At 42.5% G+C, this 25,647-nt stretch overlaps 1 protein-coding gene across 1 annotated transcript in view; it reads right to left on the bottom strand.

The window, feature by feature from the left end:
• Nucleotides 1–25,647, bottom strand: part of PTGFRN (prostaglandin F2 receptor inhibitor) — a 136,704-nt gene that overhangs the window by 30,780 nt on the left and 80,277 nt on the right. Inside the window, exon 6 of the mRNA XM_084843459.1 lies at nt 12,562–12,981. Coding sequence (XP_084699585.1) covers nt 12,562–12,981 — 420 coding nt within the window. The remainder of the gene's footprint in view (nt 1–12,561; nt 12,982–25,647) is intronic.

The following is a 25,647-nucleotide window of genomic DNA, read 5'->3' as shown; positions in this document are numbered from 1 at the left end:
CTGAAGACTTTTTTAGCTTTCACTCAAGTTATCATTGAGAAAGCTGGCATATTTTATTAGGAGGGTAGAGAACAAAATGTAGTGATGAAGAGTTTCAGAGAACTTGAAAGCTTACTTACTATTATAACATTTTGTTTGGTCCTAATAGAGGTATTACCCAACTGGATTTCAGGATTATAAGGTTTCTTTGTTCTGTGTATTATCAAATAAGTGTTTATAAACAGAATGAATGTGAGTTTGGAGATATAATATATGCTTTATAGATTGTACTTTAATTCTCTGCTGTTTGGATATTTGTTATTTTGTGTTGCGATTTAGTGATGTTTTGTTTCACTTATAAGCAGCTTTGAATTTCTAAAGCTGGACAGGCATCTTATAAATGAGATGAAAATGGGAGCAAAGTTCTTCTAATGAAGCTTGACAAACCTGAAACAAAATTCTTATAGATATGTTTGTAGATGACATATTTGGCTCAGGAAATGTAGTTTATTCACAAGACATAAGAGGTCTTATTTCAGAAGTGTAAAGGGTAATAGGTAATTCTTTAGCAGGGGATTGTACTAGATGTCCTATAAGGCCCCTTCCAGCTCTGTGATTCTACGGTTATAATAACAACTGAAGCTTGCTTCAGCCTTTAGTTGTCAGTATCTATTTCATTTTTTTAAAGATAAATAAAAGGTTCAAGGGATGTGCTGGAAGTGTTCAGTTTCAGATCTCTTATGAATTAAAAAATAAAGAAAACATAGAATACATGAACTACACCCCCAAAATTGTTACAGTAAATCATGCATAATGCACTTTTGGTCACATGTGCACTCTTTTGGCAGAGGTTAACCAGGCTTCCATCTGAGATCAGGGATAGTGCATACTCAGATATATGCTCCTCTATGCATTCCTTCAATCTGTCCGATGTTCCCAAATGGAAAGTAGGACACATCTGTTAAAATGAAAACAGGGATGCTTTGTCTCTCTTAACTCCCCAATTGAGGAGAGAGCAACACTCCTTTCGGCAGCCCTGGGTTGCACTGAATGATGTCCTTCTGCTAGTGCAATACTTCTACAACTTGCAGAAGATTCGTTTTCATCCTTGTACAAGTCCCAATTCCAATACTTTGATTCTGCTAGCATGAGGTGTTCTGCAAGGCGTTGCACAACTCCTTATGGCTTCATTAGGCTAAGCTTTGCTTGTGCTAGTTGCTCTGCTAGTGGATGTGCAACCGCTAGTGCAGGGGTGAGCATCGTGTGGCCTTCCAGATGTTTTGGCCTACAATTCCCATCATTCCTTGTCATCAGCTATGCTGGACAGGGCTAATAGACATTGCAGGCCAAAACATCTGGATGTCTACAATGGCTGGGTTCATACAACATGACAACCCACACTCATGGGTTGTCACTGAACTGTGGATTGTTGTTGAACCGTGGATTGTTTTGATGTGTGAGCCCAGCCATGCTAACAAACCATGGTTTGCTAACCATGAACAACCCACAAGATAACCCATGTTGTCCAGCTGTGAACTGTGGGTTGTTCACCGTTAACAAACCATGGCTTGTTAGTGCAGCTGGGTGCACACAAAACAACCCATGGTTCAATGACAACCCACACTCAACTCATACTTAATGAGTGTGGGTTGTCATGTTGTATGAACCCAGTCATTGAAATGAATGGGATTTAAGTTAGTCATGCCTAACTCTAACTATGACTAACATTGGATACAAGCCACTGATTTAAGCCACCTTGATTAAATAATCTACCCAGGGAAAACTGAAGAAGAAACACACATTCTGTGCTGATCACAGCCTGATACAATTATTAATTACACATAAGGGGACCAAGCTTGAAACAACGGTGGCCTTTGTTGAAATGCACTGCCCAAGGATGTCACAGCAATTTAAAAGAAATGAATTAGCTTAAACCATCTTCTCCATTGGGGCAGAAAGTCAACACACACAACTTGATTCTACAGACAGCTGTGCGGACAGCTCTGTCTAGGCATACCAGGTTCAGAAGAATGTGACTTTCAATGCTACACTAAACAGCGTATAACACAGTATGAGCTGTAGGAAAAACTGATGTAATCTACAAGCCTTTCTTAATCCAAAGCATTACTCATATCTTCCCTGGCATCAGACTTTGCAACATTAAAGTGAAGCTACTATCATCTTATCATTTAATAGGCCCATCCTTTCCCCCACATAATTCGAGCCATAACCAGCAGCTGTTTTTCTGTATACATTGTTTTTCTTTAACTAACACTAATCACACAGTAAGATATTACCCCAAAATGCTCAGTGTTTTAGCTCTGGCATGTATTACCAGGCGCCAGTTAACAAGAGGCTGTACCAAAATGATTAAAGCACTTTTCTCTCCAAAGGGCAGGAGGGGGGTAGGGAGATGGGGGTGTTTCATGCTTTGCCTCAGAGAAAGGAGGAGAAAGGCTAAAGATTATAGTGTTACATAAATGTAAGAAGAGTCCTGCTGGATCAAACCAAAGGCCTATCTAGTCCAGCACTTTTTGTTCCCAAAAGTGGCCAAGCAGATGCCTCTGGGAAGCCCACAAGAAGGACAAAGGCAATAGCGCCCTCCTATTGTTGTTCCCAAGCAACTGGTACTGAAGAGGCAATATTGCCTTTGCATCTCAGAGCTGCATACAGCCATCATGACTAGTAGCCATTGATAGGATTCTCCTGCAGGAATTTCTGTAATCCCTTTTTCAAGCCATCTATGCTAGTGGCCATCACTACATCTTGTGGCAGAAAATTCTGCAAGCTAACAATGCACAGTGTGAAAAAAAAATTCTTTATATCCTGAATTTCCTGTCAGTTTCACTGGATGAACCTGAAGTCTAGTATTATAAAAGTTCTTGATTCACTTTCTCCACACAGTGAACAATTTCATAAACCTCTATTATGCCACATCCCACAGCCACTTAAAACGAAAACCAAAACCCAACAACTAAAAAAGCACCAATTGTTCTAGTCCTTCCTTATAGAGAAGGTGCTTCAGCACCCTAATAATTTGGTTTGCCCTTTCCTGAACCTTTTCCAGCTCTCAAAAAATATCCTTTCTGAGATCTGCACAGCAGTCCACGTCTCAGATCCCTTTGCAGAACGTATTTTGTTCCACTCGCATCTTTCATATCAAGATCTCAGTCCAAATTTCAATGGCCTTTGCTACATCCTGGGTCCTTTCAAACCAGTTGTCAAAACATTGTTCTGTAATGAGCTCATGGATGTAACCCAGATCTGAAGATTACATCAAGAAAACTTCAGAAGCTCTCTGTTTCAGATTCTTCTCAACTTTTTCTCCATTGATCTGGGATAGAACACAGTAAGACTTGACACCAGATGTATCACTTCATTTGAAAAGTGGGTACATTTTGTGTGGACATGCTAGATCCTAAATGAGCAGAACACTCCTAACAATGCAGAACATTATGGGGGGGGATCAAATCATTCTATTCCCCCACACACTCACATAGCCAATGAATGTTGCAAAAGAATTACAAAACATACCATTCACTGTATGCAAAATATTTAGAAATGGTGTACCAAGGGCCTTCGTCCATTAATTGATATGCACAAGCTGCCTCCACCTCATTTCTCCTAATCCCCCATCCCAATGCAGCCTCTGCCCCACATCTTAGGCATGAGTGATCCCCAGTACTCAGAAGAGTCTTTTGGGGGAACACAAGGGCTGCAGTGGGGAAGAGGAATTCCCTGGTGCTCATGCATGGGAATAACCCCTTCGTTTTTACGAGTGCTGTTTCATTTAGTCTGAGTTGCCTTGGGAGTTCTGAAATGCAGGATATAGATGCTTTAACATATACTTTGATAGTCTGATTTCAATACTGTATGAGTCTCAGGTCTGTGCCCAAGGGAATGAATCTTCCCCCACCTCCTTGCACTCACACATACCCATACACACGGATAGTTCTAACTGGCCTTTACAGCCTAGGCTGTAAGCACCCAGGTATGCAGAACACTTGAAGTATGAGTCCTGGCAGGATTGGAACCAGAACTGGGTAAAGTACTAGAGTCAATCCTACAGCAGGGCTTAGGCAGAATTCAGGAAGTTTAGCAGGGCTGCATAAACTGTGCAAAAAAGGGTCAATCCGGAGAGGCGCTCACTGCCACAGATCTAAACTAAGACTGGAACAGGGATGCTTGAGGGCAGCAAGCTAAGCATATTTTATGGTTGCCATGTGGAATACTACAATCTTGCAAGGCAATTTGGTATCCAGGTTCTGGACGCTATTTCAGGATAGGACCTGTGTGTGCAGTTCTAGCAACACTAATATTGAACATGTTATTCTTCTGTTACTAAAGAATGTAATAAACGTTAGTTATAGCTCATGTCCACCTATTCTTTCTAAGTACATATCAATTTGTGTTATCATTTTTAACACTACCTGGAGCCCTGAAATGGCACATATTACTTGTTATTAGAGAGCCAAAACCTGTTATTAAATGTTATAAAGCAAGTTAGACAAGAAGCGTCTGGAGCTTTGACCTTAAATTTATTTTCTATACTCATCTCATATTTGCCTCTGGCCCTATGGTGGTGTAATTTGCTGAATGGCTTGCTTTCAGAGGGCTCAGAGTTCATTATGCGAGGTTATGCAGCCATTTCCACATCTCTATTCTATCCTGTAGCTTCCTCTCACAGTGGGCTCCAACAGCCAGTCTTCAACAAATATGCTGTCCATGGAGAATATGGAACCATCCAATGGCAAACAGATGGTCACCCTTCTTCCCAACTTCGAAGCTGCAGAGTTGGGAGGGATCAGCTGAGCAAATGTGCAATGATCCCTGCCATCTCCCCAACTCCAAAGTGGGGAGGAAGGTTGGGGACTGTTTGGCAACTACGTGGTGAAAGTGCCTGAAGAGCCTAAGCCACACAGGGCCAAACTGGCAACCCCTCTCAAAGAAAAGCACTGTAGCATTGTTGGCAAGGCGTCAATGACGCCCTGGGATGTCCTAAGACCAACATAAAGTTCCAGATTCAACCATGGATCCATGATCACTCCAAGACCATGAATCTGACTAATCAGAGAGAAAGGTTGCTAGCATTGTTATGTCCTTGGCCATACAGACAGACCTCAAATCAAAACGCCTACTAAAATCCAAGTAAAAGAAGTATTGAAACCTACAGAACATAAGCAATGCAAACAAGAGATACTTTGCTATCAACAAATAGTTTCTCATTTTAACTGGTCATATCCCGCTGCTCCCCTTCATGGATCACTGCCTTGTTGTGGCAAAGGGGCTTGCGTAACTCAGTGAAGCCATAAGCTACGCCGTGCAGGGCCACCCAAGACGGACAGGTCATGGCAGAGAGTTCTGACAAAATGTGGTCCACTGGAGAAGGAAATGGCAACCCACTCCAGTATTCTTGCCAAGAAAACCCCATGGAACGTATCACAAGGCTAAAAGAGATGACGCCGGAAGATGAGCCCCTCAGGTCGGAAGGTGTCCAATATGCTACTGGGGAAGAGCAGAGGGTATTTCCAAGTAGCGCCAGAAAGAGTGAAGCGGCTGGGCCAAACCCGAAAGGACACTCAGCTGTGGATGTGTCTGGTGGTGAAAAGAAAATCTGATGCTGTAAAGAACAATATGGTTTAGGAACCTGGAATGTCAGATCAATGAATCAAGGTCAGCTGGAGGTGGTCAAACATGAGATGGCAAGATTGAACATCGACATCTTGGGAATCAGCGAACTAAAATGGACAGGCATGGGTGAATTTAATTCAGGTGACCATCATATCTACTATTGTGGGCAAGAATCCCTTAGAAGAAATGGAGTAGCACTCATAGTCAACAAAAGGGTGGGAAAAGCAGTACTGGGGTACAATCTTAAAAACGATAGAATGATCTCAGTACGAATCCAAGGCAAACCATTCAACATCACAGTAATTCAAGTCTATGCCCCAACCACTGAGGCCGAAGAAGCTGAGGTTGATTGGTTCTATGAAGACCTACAACACCTTCTAGAACTAACACCAAAAAAAGATGTCCTCTTCATCATAGGGGATTGGAATGCTAAAGTAGGAAGTCAAGAAATCACCGGGATAACAGGCAGGCATGGCCTTGGTGTACAAAATGAAGCAGGACAAAAGCTAATAGAGTTTTGCCAAGAGAACATGCTGATCATAGCAAACACTCTTTTCCAACAGCACAAGAGGCGACTCTACACATGGACGTCACCAGATGGTCAATATCGAAATCAGATTGATTATGTCCTTTGCAGCCAAAGATGGAGAAGCTCCATACAGTCAGTAAAAACAAGACCTGGAGCTGACTGTGGCTCAGATCATGAGCTGCTTCTTGCAAAATTTCGGCTTAAATTGAAGAACGTCGGGAAAACCACTAAACCGTTCAGGTATGACCTAAATCATATCCCTGATGAATATACAGTGGAGGTGAGGAATAGATTTCAGGGATTAGACCTGATAGACAGAGTGCCTGAGGAACTATGGACGGAGGTCCGTAACATGGTTCAGGAGGCAGCAACGAAATCCATCCCAAAGAAAAAGAAATGCAAGAAAGCAAAGTGGCTGTCTGATGAGGCTTTACATGTAGCTCACGAAAGAAGGGAAGCGAAAAGCAAGGGAGAAAGGGGAAGATATACCCAACTGAATGCAGAGTTCCAGAGAATAGCAAGGAGAGACAAGAAGGCCTTCTTAAATGAACAATGCAAAGAAATCGAGGAAAACAACAGAATGGGAAAGACTAGAGATCTCTTCAAGAAAATTGGAGATCTCAAGGGAACATTTTGTGCAAAGACGGGCATGATAAAGGACAAAGAAGGCAGGGACCTAACAGAAGCAGATGAGATTAAGAAGAGGTGGCAAGAATACACAGAAGAACTATACAGGAAAGATCTGAATGTCCCTGATAGCCATAATAGTGCGGTCACTGAACTTGAGCCGGACATCCTCGAGAGTGAAGTCAAGTAGGCCTTAGGAAGCATTAGTAACAACAAAGCTAGCGGAGATGACAGTATTCCAGCCGAGCTATTTAAAATCCTAAAAGATGATGCTGTTCAAGTGCTGCATTCAATATGCCAACAAATCTGGAACACTCAACAGTGGCCACAAGACTGGAAAAGGTCAGTTTACATTCCAATTCCAAAGAAGGGCAACGCCAAAGAGTGTTCAAACTACCGCACCATTGCGCTCATTTCACATGCCAGCAAGGTGATGCTCAAAATCCTACAAGCTAGGCTTCAGCAGTATGCGAACCGAGAACTACCGGAAGTACAAGCTGGGTTTCGAAGAGGCAGAGGAACTAGAGATCAAATCGCCAACATTCGCTGCATCATGGAGAAAGCAAGAGAATTCCAGAAAAACGTCTATTTCTGCTTCATTGACTACGCTAAAGCCTTTGATTGTGTGGATCACAACAAACTGTGGCAAATTCTTAAAGTGATGGGAGGCCCAGACCACCTTACCTGTCTCCTGAGAAACCTGTACGAGGGTCAAGAAGCAACAGTAAGAACCAGACATGGAACAACCGATTGGTTCAAAATTCGGAAAGGAGTACGACAAGGCTGCATATTGTCACCCTGCTTATTTAACTTATATGCAGAGTACATCATGAGAAATGCCGGGTTGGATGAATCAGAGGTCGGAATTAAGATTGCCGGGAGAATTATCAACAACCTCCGATATGCAGACGATACCACCCTCATGGCAGAAAGCGAAGAGGATCTCAAGAGCCTCTTGTTGAGGGTGAAAGAGGAGAGTGCAAAAGCTGGTTTGAAACTCAACATTAAAAAAACGAAGATCATGGCATCTGGCCCTATCACTTCCTGGCATATAGAAGGGGAAGAAATGGAAGCAGTGACAGATTTTACTTTCTTGGGCTCCAAGATCACCGCAGACGGTGACTGTAGCCATGAAATTAAAAGACGCTTGCTCCTTGGGAGGAAAGCTATGGCCAACCTAGACAGCATAGTAGGAAGCAGAGACATCACCTTGCCGACAAAGGTCCGTCTAATCAAAGCTATGGTTTTCCCAGTAGTAATGTATGGCTGTGAGAGCTGGACTATAAGGAAGGCTGAGCACCGAAGAATTGATGCTTTCGAACTGTGGTGCTGGAGAAGACTCTTACGAGTCCCCTGGACTGCAAGGAGGTCAAATCAGTCCATCCTAAAGGAAATCAACCCTGACTGCTCATTGGAAGGACAGATAATGAAGCTGAAGCTCCAATATTTTGGCCACCTAATGCGAAGAGAAAACTCCCTGGAAAAGACCCTGATGCTGGGAAAGACTGAAGGCAAAAGGAGAAGGGGACGGCAGAGGATGAGATGGCTAGATAGCATCACGGATGCAATGAATATGAACTTGAGCACGCTCCGGGAGAGAGCGCAGGACAGGAAGGCCTGGCGTGCTATGGTCCATGGGGTCACGAAGAGTCGGACACGACTGAACGACTGAACAACAACAAATCCTGCTGCTCAGCATGTTTGTATATATGTTGAAGAAGTGGTAACATGGGGTGCAAAAAGAGTGGCCTGTGAGCCATAAGAAGCTCCCCAAGCTCTGTTTTGTAGCTCCCTAGGGAAAAAAACGTTGGGAAAGAAAAACGCTCTAGGAACAGGCTCTGTGGCTCCTGCCACAGAAGCCTCACTCCTAGAGTATCTCTGGAACATCCTAGGAATCTGTGCTTGAAGGCTCCTGACTGCTTCCTAGGATGCTCTAAGAGCAGGGCTTCTATGACAGGAACCATGGTGACTGTTTCTACAGCATTTTTTCCTTCTTTTTTCTGAAAAGATGCCAAGTAACAGAGTATGCCATGTCAGGATCCTTCAGCAAGAGACTGCATTAGAGGAGGGAGAAGGGCTAGGAAACAGGATTTCTGGATGTGTGAGAACTGCGGTTGCTTGGAGGAGTGTTGGCTTTATTCAATTCAACACAGGTGCCAGGCCTCTGAAGTAGTCTTGGGCTGGATTTGAGTGAGTGGTATGCTGCGTGCACGTGAGTGGTACATTGTGTGTGCACATGTGCATCCCCCGCCACCCCAGCAAACCCCTGATATGGCCCTCAGGGCCAAAAAGGATTTGCACACTTTGGGAACAGGATGGTACAATGTGAACAACAACAACAAAAGTGCTGTAATCTCAAAGCATCACCAGCTCTAGGAGTTGCAATGCCAGCACCATATATTAAAGAAGAAACAAATGTATTATTTGTAGGGATGGCAGAGAATTCCGCCACGGATCTCAGTGAGGCCGAATGCCAGTCCATTCGGCCCCCCGAACTCCGTGGTGGAATGGCCTGCCCCCCCCGCCCCCCCGTGGATCCCCCCGGGATGAGACTCACCTGGGGCGGATCTTCCGGGCGGCGGCGGCGGCCAGTCTTCTGACCAGCTGCCACCGCGGCCATTTCCACTCTTGTAAAAAAAAAAAAAGACGTGATAGGCTACGTAAATATTTACGTAGGCTAAAACGGGGAATCAAAAAGGGACGCAAATAGCGCCCACTACACTATTTGCGTTCCCCTTGATTTTCGCCGTCATAGCCTACGTAAATATTTACGTAGATTAAGAGGGCAAAAGTAAGGAACGCAAATGGCAGCAGCCGTAGCCGCCGCCATTTGCGCACGCGGTTGTTTTTTTTTGTTTTTGTTTACCCAGAGCCCTCTGTGGCCGGAAATCTGGCTGCAGATGGCTCTGGCCTGGCTGGGGCTGGCCGGCTGCTCTGCGGAGCTGCCGCAGAGCACAACCGGCCGTGGAGGATTCCGGGGGGGAGGAATGGAGCGCCTCCTCCCCCATCCAGGATTCCGGGGGGAGAGACGGAACGCCTCCCCCCCCCACCATAAACATAATCCGCAAACAGGTAAGTGACTTTCGTACATCCCTAATCATTTGTAGTTGCATTTGTTTTCTGCCCTTTCTCCAAGTTGCTCAAAGCTGCTGACATGTTGTCCCCATGTCACTAAAAGATCCCATGGACCAAATGGGGTGCCTGCACCATACATGACTTGAATAGAATTTGGTGCCTCCTGCCTTTATGACCATTTTCTAAATAAATCTGTGTATGTATGTGTGTGGCTGTATAATTAGCTAAATGGGAAGTAGACTAGAAGATTATGAACATGACTTACAGAAGGAAACTCAGACTAGCTAAGAGCACTAAGTCTCTAATACCTGGGCCATGACTTATTTAAGAGTGTATAGAAAGACTTCATTAAGTTAAATGGGTGAATAAAAACAGTACATTTTCAACTGCCTTATCAAGGACTATTTGCTAGCAATGAGAATGGTTAGACTGTGAAACAGCCTTAAATAAATTAGTGATAGTTCCCATTTTAAAGACTTAATACAGGAAATTGAGCAAGTACATTTTGATACACAACTGGAACAGTATTCTATTAATACAGAGGGAGGAAAACTATATTAAATTGTGTGTGTTCTGATTTGTGAGCTCCAGGTTAGAAGATGTCCTTGCTTCTGACTATATATTAAAAGTAAGTACATTCATTGCATGACAGCAAAACACCACATGGTGGGAGAAGTAGCAAACCTTCCATCTCCAGCTGGCAATTCTACTATCATTGGAAAAACAAGGAAGTTTGTGGCACATGAAAAACTAAGAAATGTATTATGGCAAAAGCCTTTGTGGACTAGAGTCCACTTCATCAAATGCAAGTGATGTCATAATGTTCACAAGACGCTTATTTATTTTTGTTGCAACACACAGTTATGGAAATCATAACTGGAAAAAATCTGAGTGACATTCTTCCATAAACATTTATGGAAACATGGTATTTCATTATTCCAATGGCCAAAAATAAATTTAAAAATCGCTGGAGTAACAGTACATTCACCAATTTACACCTAAGAAAAAAGAGAGAGAGAGACCACCTGCAGTTCAGCTAGATTGCACATTCACATAATGAAGAGCTTTTCTTGAAACATGAAACCATTCAGACAAAGTAATGCTCCAAAACAGTTCTGGCAGGAAGCCAAACTAGTAGTAAGAAAGTCTTCTGATCCAAATATGTCCTTCCAGCTTCAAGCAAAAATCAATACAAACATAGAAGTCTATTGCAACAAACACTAAAAGCACTTATGTGAACATTTGTGAGAACTCCTTTAACAGTAGTTCCTCTACTCCTTATTGATTAAACAGGTTACTGCCTGAGTTGGGCAGTTTGACTGAATAAGGTTGAAATTCTACAGTATTTTTACTTTAGGTTTCATTTTAAATAAAACCACAACAGGTTAAAAAAAAAACACCCCACCCCCACCCCACACACAGCCCAATGCTGGGAAATGAAACTCTAAGCCAGCTGGGAGTTGCAGTCCAACACACCTCAAAGGCATTAGGTTGGGGAAGGCTGCTGTAAGCCAAGAATGGGTAACACATTAGAGCTGATTCACACTGGACACAGCACCATGAGTATGACAGCATTTCCCAACACAAAAAATGTGAAGGAAAAATGAGCAATGGGAGTTGCTGTTGGTTGCAGCTCCATGACTCATACCTTTTCTTCACACTTTCTGTGTTTATTGCAGCAAACACTGGTGCACTGCGGTGCCATGTACAGAGTTCTGACTTTGCTACCTCACCTGCGGTGACCCATTTGTGTGCACACATCTGGGAGACATTTGTGTGCACGTATCTGGGAGAGAAGCAGCTGCCTCAATGAACAAGAGAAAATGCAGCAGGAGGCTGGAGATGGCAAAGGAAGGAAAAGACTGTAATAATATAACCTTTATCTCTGTAGCCCCATTTCCAGTCACAGGTCTACAAGAGGTGATGCTGGACAATAGGCTGCTTTCTAAAAGTGTGCTGCAAGTTAAGTTCTGCTTGGCATTCTCCTACTGCATGGCAAGCTGTAGTCTTTCCTCCCTTTAATATCTTACAAAACATCATCCACCCAGCAAAAACAGTTTGCTGAAGATATGATCAACATAGCTCTTCCCATACATAGCACAGATAGGCTCACTTCAATGTGTATGACGGTGCTTTAAAAAAGAAAAAAAGGAGATTGAGAGTCAGCATTATTAACTGTTTATACAACAGTGACTCTCAGTCTAGCATGTGAGGTTCTACAGGGGAAAATGGAATGCGTCCTGACAACCAACGTTCAGCCTCTCTCAACTGCATGGATGCACATCCTAACATCCACAAGGAACAGCAATGGGACCCAAAGCAGATTTAAATTCACTATAAATTCCTGAGTCTGAGGCAGGGAGGGGAGATAGCAAGCATGGACACTCGGAGATGTATAGGGGAAAATATTAGTGATTCATATAGCTACTGCTACAGCAAATCACTTTTTCCCAGTGCCCTAGCAAGTGCAAGTTACATTGCTCAAGAATTGGTTTACACTAGTGCAACATCATTAGCCCTAGTGCTGGGGCACAGTTGGATCCTACCCATGTTTTTTAAATGCTAGAGCTCTCCTAACACATGAAGGACAATATATAAAAGATTTGAGGGAATTCTAGTCAATACACCAAAGCCTTTCTAAACAAGTGAATCACTGGTACAGGCACCATAATCATCATCATGTTCTTCAAATTACTAACCATATTGAACATAGTACTAACCTGAGCTCTGGAAGTCTATCTGGATGGGATTAGATAAACCATTGACTGCCTCTCGCCACATGCCGCCACCCCCTGGTGACCATGCAGTCACTACACAGCGATACAGCCCAGCATCAGAAACCTGGGTCTGATACATCCTGTAGCGGAACTCATTCTCCTGGACCTTTTCCAAGACCACACCATCCACTCGATCCTGATCTGTCCAGTCTTCCCGTCTGACCACTGAATCTTGATTGAGAGAAATTATGCGAGTGGTCCCATTAGGATTTGATTGGTCACTCAGAGGCTTCTCAGCTGTAATGAGGACTGAATAACGAGGAGTCTTGATGTTCTGGGAAGATACCTTGCATGTCATTTCAAAGGTATGTCCTGCCATGAAGAATGGCTTAAGTTTCACAGCCTCTACGGTCAGCGTATAATCTGAAAAGAGCAAAGGAGGCACAGACATAAGCAACAAGCAAAGGGTGGATGAACATATGCAGTAGGCAAGGGATTAAGCTGCTGACATTCCACAGTGCCATTTCAAGTCAAAAATTAAGTACTGCATCATAGACTGTTAGAAGCAGACACACAAAGACTCACAGGTCAGTATGCATCCCTAACAGCACAAATCTCAATATATTCAATGGCGCTTAAACCCACTTAAGTATGCATAAGACTGCAGCCCAAGTGAGATAGCTTTCAGGAGCTATTTAGTGGCATGTTTTGACAATGCATGAAAAATAGAAACAGCAGGGAAAGGTAGGCATGCAGAATAATGACATACTGAGAATTTCATCTCCATGCTTGAATGAAGTCCTAACTGAGCCTTAATAAGAAGTCAGAGTTTCAATTTCATATTATGGAATGGGCTGTATGAGTGAGCATGGGTATACAGTGTCCCAAAGAATTAACTTTACCAGACCAACAGTATCTCCTGATATAGATGATTTAGGTGAAATTTGGCCTAGACAGACAGTAATTTAGAATAAGGTATCCACTCAACTACCAAATGCATCTCACGATAACTAACACTCCAAAAATCTGAATGTAAAGGTTCCTCACTCTTGGTATTCTTAAAAAAAAAAAAAATTAACCCAAGACTTCCATTTGATCTCTGCCTTTTTTTTGGATACCATTAATTCTTATATAGTTGCATCTATTAATAAAGCCATATACGTTTTATCACTTTTATCCTTTAGCTCCACAGTTACCAATGTGCAGTCAATTGACCATTCAGCATAGCATCATGTTTGTGCATGATCTCCCTTCTGTTTGAAAGGCAGAATGGAGGTGTTTCATGTGCACAGATTAAGAAGATGGCAGCAGGGCAACCCCCCTTCATGGATCACTGCCTTGTTGTGGCGAAGGGGCTTGCGTAACTCAGTGAAGCCATAAGCTATGCCGTGCAGGGCCACCCAAGACGGACAGGTCATGGCAGAGAGTTCTGACAAAATGTGGTCCACTGGAGAAGGAAATGGCAACCCACTCCAGTATTCTTGCCAAGAAAACCCCATGGAACGTATCACAAGGCTAAAAGAGATGACGCCGGAAGATGAGCCCCTCAGGTCGGAAGGTGTCCAATATGCTACTGGGGAAGAGCAGAGGGTATTTCCAAGTAGCGCCAGAAAGAGTGAAGCGGCTGGGCCAAACCCGAAAGGACACTCAGCTGTGGATGTGTCTGGCGGTGAAAAGAAAATCCGATGCTGTAAAGAACAATATTGTTTAGGAACCTGGAATGTCAGATCAATGAATCAAGGTCAGCTGGAGGTGGTCAAACATGAGATGGCAAGATTGAACATCGACATCTTGGGAATCAGCGAACTCCAATGGACAGGCATGGGCGAATTTAATTCAGGTGACCATCATATCTACTATTGTGGGCAAGAATCCCTTAGAAGAAATGGAGTAGCACTCATAGTCAACAAAAGGGTGGGAAAAGCAGTACTGGGGTACAATCTTAAAAATGATAGAATGATCTCAGTACGAATCCAAGGCAAACCATTCAACATCACAGTAATTCAAGTCTATGCCCCAACCACTGATGCCGAAGAAGCTGAGGTTGATCGGTTTTATGAAGACCTACAACACCTTCTAGAACTAACACCAAAAAAAGATGTCCTCTTCATCATAGGGGATTGGAATGCTAAAGTAGGAAGTCAAGAAATCACCGGGATAACAGGCAGGCATGGCCTTGGTGTACAAAATGAAGCAGGACAAAAGCTAATCGAGTTTTGCCAAGAGAACATGCTGATCATAGCAAACACTCTTTTCCAACAGCACAAGAGGCGACTCTACACATGGACGTCACCAGATGGTCAATATCGAAATCAGATTGATTATGTCCTTTGCAGCCAAAGATGGAGAAGCTCCATACAGTCAGTCAAAACAAGACCTGGAGCTGACTGTGGCTCAGATCATGAGCTGCTTCTTGCAAAATTTCGGCTTAAATTGAAGAACGTCGGGAAAACCACTAAACCATTCAGGTATGACCTAAATCATATCCCTGATGAATATACAGTGGAGGTGAGGAATAGATTTCAGGGATTAGACCTGATAGACAGAGTGCCTGAGGAACTATGGACAGAGGTCCGTAACATTGTTCAGGAGGCAGCAACGAAATCCATCCCAAAGAAAAAGAAATGCAAAAAAGCCAAGTGGCTGTCTGATGAGGCTTTACAAGTAGCTCACGAAAGAAGGGAAGCGAAAAGCAAAGGAGAAAGGGGAAGATATACCCAACTGAATGCAGAGTTCCAGAGAATAGCAAGGAGAGACAAGAAGGCCTTCTTAAATGAACAATGCAAAGAAATTGAGGAAAACAACAGAATGGGAAAGACTAGAGATCTCTTCAAGAAAATTGGAGATCTCAAGGGAATGTTTTATGCAAAGACGGGCATGATAAAGGACAAAGAAGACAGGGACCTAACAGAAGCAGATGAGATTAAGAAGAGGTGGCAAGAATACACAGAAGAACTATACAGGAAAGATCTGAATGTCCCTGATAGCCATGATAGTGTGGTCACTGAACTTGAGCCGGACATCCTAGAGAGTGAAGTCAAGTGGGCCTTAGGAAGCATTACTAACAACAAAGCTAGCGGAGATGACAGTATTCCAGCCGAGCTATTTAAAATCCTAAAAGATGATGCTGTTAAAGTGCTGCATTCAATATGCCAACAAATTTGGAACACTCAACAGTGGCCACAAGACTGGAAAAGGTCAGTTTACATTCCAATTCCAAAGAAGGGCAACGCCAAAGAGTGTTCAAACTACCGCACCATTGCGCTCATTTCACATGCCAGCAAGGTGATGCTCAAAATCCTACAAGCTAGGCTTCAGCAGTATGCGAACCGAGAACTACCGGAAGTACAAGCTGGGTTTCGAAGAGGCAGAGGAACTAGAGATCAAATCGCCAACATTCGCTGCATCATGGAGAAAGCAAGAGAATTCCAGAAAAACGTCTATTTCTGCTTCATTGACTACGCTAAAGCCTTTGATTGTGTGGATCACAACAAACTGTGGCAAATTCTTAAAGTGATGGGAGGCCCAGACCACCTTACCTGTCTCCTGAGAAACCTGTACGAGGGTCAAGAAGCAACAGTAAGAACCAGACATGGAACAACCGATTGGTTCAAAATTGGGAAAGGAGTACGACAAGGCTGCATATTGTCACCCTGCTTATTTAATTTATATGCAGAGTACATCATGAGAAATGCCGGGTTGGATGGATCAGAGGTCGGAATTAAGATTGCTGGGAGAATTATCAACAACCTCCGATATGCAGACGATACCACCCTAATGGCAGAAAGCGAAGAGGATCTCAAGAGCCTCTTGTTGAGGGTGAAAGAGGAGAGTGCAAAAGCTGGTTTGAAACTCAACATTAAAAAAACGAAGATCATGGCATCTGGCCCTATCACTTCCTGGCATATAGAAGGGGAAGAAATGGAAGCAGTGACAGATTTTACTTTCTTGGGCTCCAAGATCACCGCAGACGGTGACTGTAGCCATGAAATTAAAAGACGCTTGCTCCTTGGGAGGAAAGCTATGGCCAACCTAGACAGCATAGCAAGAAGCAGAGACATCACCTTGCCGACAAAGGTCCGTCTAATCAAAGCTATGGTTTTCCCAGTAGTAATGTATGGCTGTGAGAGCTGGACTATAAGGAAGGCTGAGCGCCGAAGAATTGATGCTTTCGAACTGTGGTGCTGGTGAAGACTCTTACGAGTCCCCTGGACTGCAAGGAGGTCAAATCAGTCCATCCTAAAGGAAATCAACCCTGAGTGCTCATTGGAGGGACAGATAATGAAGCTGAAGCTCCAATATTTTGGCCACCTAATGCGAAGAGAAAACTCCCTGGAAAAGACCCTGATGCTGGGAAAGACTGAAGGCAAAAGGAGAAGGGGACGGCAGAGGATGAGATGGCTAGATAGCATCACCGATGCAATGAATATGAACTTGAGCACACTCCGGGAGAGAGCGCAGGACAGGAAGGCCTGGCGTGCTATGGTCCATGGGGTCACGAAGAGTCGGACACGACTGAACGACTGAACAACAACAAGCAGGGCAACCTTGTATACCACTTTCATGAACAGAGAAGTTCTTGAGTTCAAGGGAAATGGTGGAGATTAGGCCTTGTAGTTAATTTTGCCACTATGCAGGGGATAGGGGGCAAGTTGAGGAAAAACAGGCACATCCAGCAGTGTATCCACTTGAACTCAGGTCAGGGAAGCTGAAACAAACTGGAGCATCTTCTGATGGAATTGCAATGGTAGAGGAATAGCCAGGAAGTCATCAGGAGCTGAAAGGAAGCAACATCAGGAATAGCTGGAGTTGCTTTACTCCCTGCATGGGACTCCTCATTTGGCATCAGATAAGCAGGATTGCAAGCTCCCACCAATGCAATGTTTCCCCACAGGGGGTCTGGATAAGCTTGTCAGAGTGCATGCATGGAAACTGGTTCTCTGTGGCTGCTTCTCTTAGAGCCAGGAGCATCTTGGGTCCAAGGAAAGAGATGGGAGACAGATGGAGCCACAGAGAAGGAAGGGAAAGGTGAGCAACCACAACAGGATATAGAGGATCACCCCTTCAGTAATTAGTAGCATGGTTGTTTTCATTCTACATTTCTCCAATTCCGGGTGTCAAGTAGCCCCTTTCAAGTCTACACAAATAAAAAATCATGATTAAAGTTCTATGTGCAAGCTCAGCAGAGGTAACTCCGGACAGGAAAATATGAATTTCCAGGAAAAACAAAAGAATAACCCTCAACTCACCAAAGGTAAAAAAAAAAAAAAGCACCCCAAGACAATTTATTGCAAACAACCAAGGTTCATAATGTAAACATTCTCATGGTAACTTTTCTGAATGAATAAAATGTAATAAACCCATTTGAATCAATATTCCTGATTCTATGAACTTATGACCCTTGTCTGTGACACTGGACACATCATGTATTATGATACTGCAGCTACCACCATGCTTTATCTTGGACAATTTGAACTTCCTGCATTAACATGTAATACTGGGCCAGAAGGAACATTTTCCACCAAAGAAAAGTTAATTCTTTGTTGAAATGAGCTACATTCCAAAGGTACATAGTTGTGACTAGTAGTAGTATAGCTGATGACAAGTTTCCTAATACTGGTACATACCACTGGGAGCTGTAGTCAGTCAGAAACTTCTTGCATTGTATGAAGGTACTAAATACATATTTTAGAACAAATAAGTTACATATTTCTCATCTACAAATCAGGACATGATATAAAAAAGTAACATGTTTTAAAGCAGTCCTTAGACAGAAATAAATATTTAGATTTATAAGTAAATAGATCCAAGAGAATTTTCTTGTCTGAACCTGCAAAGTCTAGTTACCAAATAGTATAGCTCAGTTCAGAGAAAGGCACTTTGCCAAAACTTGGGATATTTAAAAACACAACGTAAAATATATTTATCCTTTGTGCTCAGTTCACAAGAATTATCAGGACTGTGTTCACAGTGCTTTTATGAAGAAGTCAAATCAATTGTCTCCATCTACATTCTACACTGGAGGACAGAAGGTGATTCAGGCAGTATGTAAAGATTCATCTTCACATTTCTGTGACTGGCCATCAATCTAAAATTGTATGGCTTGTTGCTGCTACCTTTAAAGGGCTTGGAATAAACTAGCAAATATGCAGTTCCAGTCCCCGACCATTGGTTTTTCCATCAACCTACCTGTTCCCTCATTTGATCTCAGCTTCTAGAGGCGCATCACATACGTTTTAGCTTTTCAGTACAAAGGAAGCAGGTCACGTACCATGAAAGCAGAGTTATTATTTATAGACTTGAACTAGCTTGGCATTTAGAACTGTTTGTACAACAATCCATTTTCTTCCAATAAAAAACTGGCTGAATATTAAACACAAGGTGAATCTTTTACAAGGCAACAGGGAAATAAGATATACTGAGCTCACAACGCACTTCACAAAATTAAAACTACATACAGTAATACTTGTGTCCTCCCCCAAGAGATCCACAAGGTAGTTGTCGTGATTACATTTTGCTGCATTTTGCTTTCAAGCAGCAGTTTTCACAATGAGTAAACACTGCCTAGAAGATGAGAAAACCGAGTATGACAACTGTATCAGCACGGTACAAAGGAGATCAGGGCGCAAGCTATATAAAGGGAACAGCAAAAGAGAAAGAACTGTCTACTGGCTGCAGCTTGGCTAAGCACCAAATCATCCACTCTCCAACATTTAAAATGTTTTCAAGGTTGCAGAAGTAATCCCTCAAAACATCAAGAAAATCACATTTCTTAAATGGACAGCTCTCAGTTTTCTCCCAAACCCTCAGAGTGTGCAACAGTGCCTCTAGTCCCTAAGTTAATTAGCACAGCTGCATGGCCTGGAAAGGGGCGTTTCATTTGGGCAAGGGATGGGGTCAACATTACAGCATGCTTCTAAAGCACCACCTCTGCTGAGGTGTGGCAGAGTGCAAAGCTGAGAAAGCCAGAAAGGCTAACTCCCAATGGCTCGAAAAAGAGAAGAATACTAGAAAAGACCTCATTGGGTATATAACAGGATGTGTGCATACACATACATAAGGGACAAATGAAATGTGATGTAGGAAATCTATAAACAGGGGACCCCCCCACACACACACACATACATGCAGGAAACCCTCAAAGACATGAGCCTAGGGAGGGAGGGATCAGCCTATTTCTAGGCCTTGTCAATTCCACATCTGTTCATTCCTAAATGCATTCTGTCCATTTTTGCATTAATCTATGTTTTCTTTATAAAAAATGCATGACAAGTCACATATTAGTATATTTTTTCCACAAGATACACATTCTTATGTATTTTTCCAAAAATATGTATTTTTGTATACATTTTAAAATAAAATATGAATTTTATGCACATTTGGATACTTTTTTTGGCCTGAGAATTGCTCCCAAAATTTAGGAAAGTGCAAAATGGTGTTTCAATCGCGTATTACTTCAGGAACTGCAAGTCAGGTCAGTTGCTTTAAAAATGCAGATCGATCAAAATCCTCAAGCATCTCTATGTACAGATGCCATTAACATTTTAAAGAACCATGGCAGAACCTGTTCATCTATCTCCCATGTCCCATCTAGCGTGGCTCTACAACTAAAGCCTGGAGTGCACTTGTGAGGCAGGCTCCTATTCCCAGGAACTTGAGGGAGAAAGGCCCCTCAATGGCAAAAATCAAAGGTAGGCAACCTGGTCAGTGCTGGCCAGCTTGGCGAATAGTAAGGGATTATGGAAGTTGTGGTCCAAAATATCTGAAGGGCACTAGGTTGCCTACCCCTTCGGTAAATATAAAAAGTGACTATGGTTGGCAAGGCAAGAAGCCCAGAAGCAACACAGCATTTCTTGCACGCTGTCTTGAGCCATTTCTCTTTTACTTTGATCTACTGTGTAGCCAAAACTGCTGTGTGCTTCATGCATGGCAGGAAAAGCTCCCATGAGGAATTATGCTGGTATCATAATCTAAAGTCCTTAGTTGAATGGCTTTCTCTCTCTGTCTCCCATCTCCTCCCGCCTCCCCCGGCTCTACAACACACACACCCCATGCTAATATGATGCCACTCATTTCTGTGGGAGAAATGTAAGCTGCTGGCATGATTCACGGTTCATATGAGATTAAAAACAAAAAACTATTGTCCCTTCCCCAGACACTGCCAGTAGTGTTACAGGTGAAGGCAGATTTGGTCCTCATTTCAATAATATAATGGATTACAGCCACTTGCAAGAAGGTAAAAACAGACCAACGTTTCTATACCAGAACAAACTTCAGTCATCCATGCATCTCACCACAGAAATTTGGGGCTGGAAGGAGGGGTGAGGGATAGTACGAATGTTTTATAAGTTTTTAGACTTGTCAACAAAAAGAGATAGAAGACAACTTCTCCTCCTCCTCCTCCTCATGCCCCATAGCTAAGCATGCACATGCTAACCTGAGCAACTGAACTCTCCCCAGAGCTGGATCTAGCTTGCATGTACTAATGATGAAACAGTTTAGGGATATGACTACTTGTTTCCCTGCAAACAGATCATCAGTATCCTACAAAATGTTCCACCTAGCCAACACCACTAATTTTCTTAAGTTGGTCAACGCCACTACCACAAGTCCTCTCGACCTGGGAATCCCTGGCTGAATGGACTTGCACTTGATCATCTCTGTGGGGCTGACTCAGAGGAGAAGCTGCCAATGGAGCCCTATGAAGAAGAAGGCAAAGACAGGGAAATGCTCATTCCCCATTCTATCTAGTCCCTCCCCTTACTAGCATTATTCCAGGTCTTCCCTTGTTCAACTAATGACACCTTGTTGACATAAATCAGTTGTTGTAGAACCTTTCTAGGCCACAGGAACAACAATCGCTGCTTATTACTTAGGAATTATTTTATTCCAAACATTTTTCAAGTTACATGCATGCAGATTGTTCTTTTAGCGGGAAGTCTGGTCTTCATTTACAAAAGGATTAGTCAGTGCCTATTATATAGCTGGCCTTACATGCTTAGTAGTAGAAAAAGTTATGATCAGTTACAAGCTTAACTACTAGCACATATACTGCATTAAGTAGAACAGCTAAATTTATTATTGCAGAGGAAGGTGTTCTAGCTGGTTTAATATAGCTCCTTATTCCAGAACATTTAAAGTATATAAGTTGGTCCAATGAATGGTGTAATATTTTGCTTCACCAATAAGAGAGTCTGGGACTTGTAAGCCCAGCCATATGACTGTGCAGTACACGGATCAAGCAAATACAGGTGCTTCAAAATATGGTCTTAGAAATTCACCCTTCTAAAGAATAAGACAAACAGTAGAATGAGTCAGAAGGAACCTTGGAATTCATCTAGTCTAGTCAATGCAGGAATCTGCAACTACAGCAAGCCTGACAGATAGCTGTCAAGCTTCTGCATAAAATACCTCCAAGCGAAGGAGATCACCATCCACTGTCAAACAGCTTTTAATGATTCTCCTAATGTTTTGCTGAAATCCACTTTCCTGCAATTCCTATTGGTTCTAGTTCTGCTCAGTGGAGAAACAAGGAATAGGTTTGCTCCATCTTCTGCATGACAGTCATACAGATATTTGAAGACCACTATTATGTCTCCCTTAATTTTCTAATACATAAAGATACAGCCCAATCCCAGACACAAAGTGCACTGCACATCTCTGACAGGAAAAGTTCTGATCAAAAGCCTGCCAGACAGAACTCTCAATTCCCAAATTAGCTAGAGTACATTATTATCCCTCTACTTGTGTCAAAAAGGTCTGGATACTACACGCACACAAAAGATGAGAGAAGATCTCAGAGGTGTACTGTGAGTTCTATAGTAAGGGCCAATGGGAAAGTTGTGAGACTCTTCTTCAGGGACAACTGACTCAATCTGTTCAAGGGAGATGTAAAGCAATCTTGCATGCTATCTGACTGATGGTTTTAACCGTCTCTTGAAAATACTGAGTCAGTTGCCCCTGAAGAAGTCTCTTATGACTCAAAACACATTGGGCCTGAACATATTGTTCTCAGTGCACTTCTGACATCTTCCCTCTCCTCAGTTTCTGTACTGCTGCTTTTCCTTCTTCCATTGATTTCTAAAGACCAAAAAATTAACTGCAATATAAATGCCTGTCTTTTAGCCACAGACTTTCCCAGAACATTGTTATTACAAGCACACTTCTTGTCACAATATTTTGACTAATCACTTAAGTAGAAATGCATTCCCTTCCTTGTGTGCTTTCCATATGAACTGTCCTTGACTATTTTTATATTATAATAAGAACTGTCTTTAAAAAACTGGAGGCAGTTCAAGCTATTACACTCTCCAACAGCTCCAAGCTGTTTACGCTGCTTTTACTTGCTCCGTGTTGATTTTATATTTCCAATTATACACCGGCAAGGCAAAAAGCTAAAAAACATTCCATAAACTAACGTTAAGATGTGTTCGTAGTTAAATGAAAAGTATTTTATTGTACTTAGCACTAATAGTGTAGATTTACAATGATGTATAATAATGAGAAAACTATTAAGAGTAGTTCCTGAAAATCATTACCAGTATAATTAAATTCTACAAGGAAGCCACAGCATGCAAGTTCATTGTAAAGGTTGCAAATGAATTTCCCTTAATTTTCCATCTCAAATCTACATTAGCATTCAAGATAAAATATATTAGGATAGAATGTTACTTCCCCAGCTCCATCTTCCTTCAGGTTTCATCAAGAAGTGAAAACAAGGGAACAGACCATTTCTCTACAGGAGTGGGTAGACTTCAGGCTTGCAGAATCTACTTTATTTTTTTTACTAGAAACCTGAGATCTACCAACTGGAGCCAGGTGCAAAAGACATACACTTTGAATTAAAGAATTCTGAGCCCAAGCATTTGTTCCAAGTACCAGAATAGAAATGAACTCACAGTTCTTACGCACAAAAATCCACTCCTGGTTGCCCTCCCCAGCTTGCCTCTAATTTAGAGGGCCATCATTTTGTTACCATTGTTAAAACAACTGGGAGTCAGAAATCCTTGCCAATCTACTTCAAATCACCCAGAGATCTACCAGTAGATCCCAATCTACTTTCTGCCCACCACTGCTCTACAATGCTTTGCATGATTTAATGGAGGGCGCAGGAAGATTCCTTTCCTGCCCCCACTTTGAACATCATTTTGAAGCACTTTAGAATCCAAGAACATGGTGCTGGGTTCTGAAGAATTACTGCTCTGATTCCCAGAGTACTTGGAGCCCAGGAGGCAAGTTTTAATAACACCTATGTCCTTATATTTTTGCCTCATAAGTTTAGTTAACCACTCACATGTCTTGTTTGGGCAAAGCTATACAACTACCTTCCAGTAGTCTACTATTAAATGTTTCCGTGAATTATCTGTATGCTATGATATAAGAACTAGCAGCAGATAAATCTATGGTAAATATAAAAACAAGATTCTCCATGTGCAACGTCATTGAGCACCAAATGACAAACTGGAAGAGAAAAAGACTAGAGAGAGCCAAATAATAATAATAAAAAACTTAAAATACAGCCAGAATAATAAGGTGATAGGAAAACGGGTCAATTACTACCATGAGCATAAGCCCCCCAGCCCACTGCAAGAGGCACTCAAACTTCCCACTAGAATAAAATGGGATGGGAGTACTACATATTTATTTATGCATGTATTTTTTACATTTATATCTGCCTTTCCTCTAAGGAGCCCAAGGCAGCATTTTATCCTCATAGCATTTTTATCCTTATAACAACCCTGTGAAGTAAAGGTTAGGCTGAGTCAGTGACTAGCCCGAAGTCACCCAGTGAGCTTCATGGCAGAGTGGGGACAAGAACCTGCATCTCCCCAGGCCTAGTCCAGCGCTCTAACCACTACACTACACCGTACAACCCCTCCAGCTACTTGGAGGAAAGATAGGCTATATATGGAATAAATAAATATTCCCAACCTAAGCTGTAGTGCAGGGGTGAGTACCCAGATCTTTCAGTGACATCACCTGTAAGAAATTGATGTGTTGAACAAGATCTTACTATTAGGAAATAGCTAGAAGCTATGTACATGCTCCCCCTTCATGGATCACTGCCTTGTTGTGGCGAAGGGGCTTGCGTAACTCAGTGAAGCCATAAGCTATGCCGTGCAGGGCCACCCAAGACGGACAGGTCATGGTGGAGAGTTCTGACAAATTGTGGTCCACTGGAGAAGGAAGTGGAGAAGGCACTCTGTCTATCAGGGATTAGACCTGATAGACAGAGTGCCTGAGGAAATATGGACGGAGGTCCATAACATGGTTCAGGAGGCAGCAACGAAATCCATCCCAAAGAAAAAGAAATGCAAGGAAGCAAAGTGGCTGTGTGATGAGGCTTTACAAGTAGCTGAGGAAACAAGGGAAGTGAAAAGCACGGGAGAAAAGGGAAGATATACCCAACTGAATGCAGAATTCCAGAGAATAGCAAGGAGAGACAAGAAGGCCTTCTTAAATGAACAATGCAAAGAAATCGAAGAAAACAATACAATGGGAAAGACTAGAGATCTCTTCAAGAAAATTGGAGATCTCAAGGGAATGTTTTGTGCAAGGACGGGCATGATAAAGGACAAAAAAGGCAGGGACCTAACAGAAGCAGATGAGATTAAGAAGAGATGGAAAGAATACACAGAAGAACTATACAGGAAAGATCTGAATGTCCCTGATAGCAATGATAGTGCGCTCACTGAACTTGAGCCAGACATCCTCAAGAGTGAAGTCACGTGGGCCTTAGGAAGCATTACTAACAACAAAACTAGCAGAGATGACAGTATTCCAGCTGAGCTATTTAAGATCCTAAAAGATGATGCTGTTAAAGTGCTGCACTCAATATGCCAACAAATTTGGAACACTCAACAGTGGCCACAAGACTGGAAAACGTCAGTTTACATTCCAATTCCAAAGAAGGGCAATGCCAAAGAGTGTTCGAACTACTGTACATTTGCGCTCATTTCACATGCCAGCAAGGTGATGCTCAAAATCCTACAAGCTAGGCTTCAGCAGTATGCGAACTACCGGAAGTACAAGCTGGGTTTCGAAGAGGCAGAGGAACTAGAGATCAAATCACCAATATTCGCTGGATCA

This window comes from Heloderma suspectum, chromosome 3, assembly GCF_057233095.1.
Source record: "Heloderma suspectum isolate Gila_16-S chromosome 3, 16-S_ref, whole genome shotgun sequence".
NCBI lineage: Eukaryota > Metazoa > Chordata > Lepidosauria > Squamata > Helodermatidae > Heloderma > Heloderma suspectum.
Note: the sequence above shows the minus strand (reverse complement) of the source record. Positions and strands in the feature narration are given on the sequence as shown.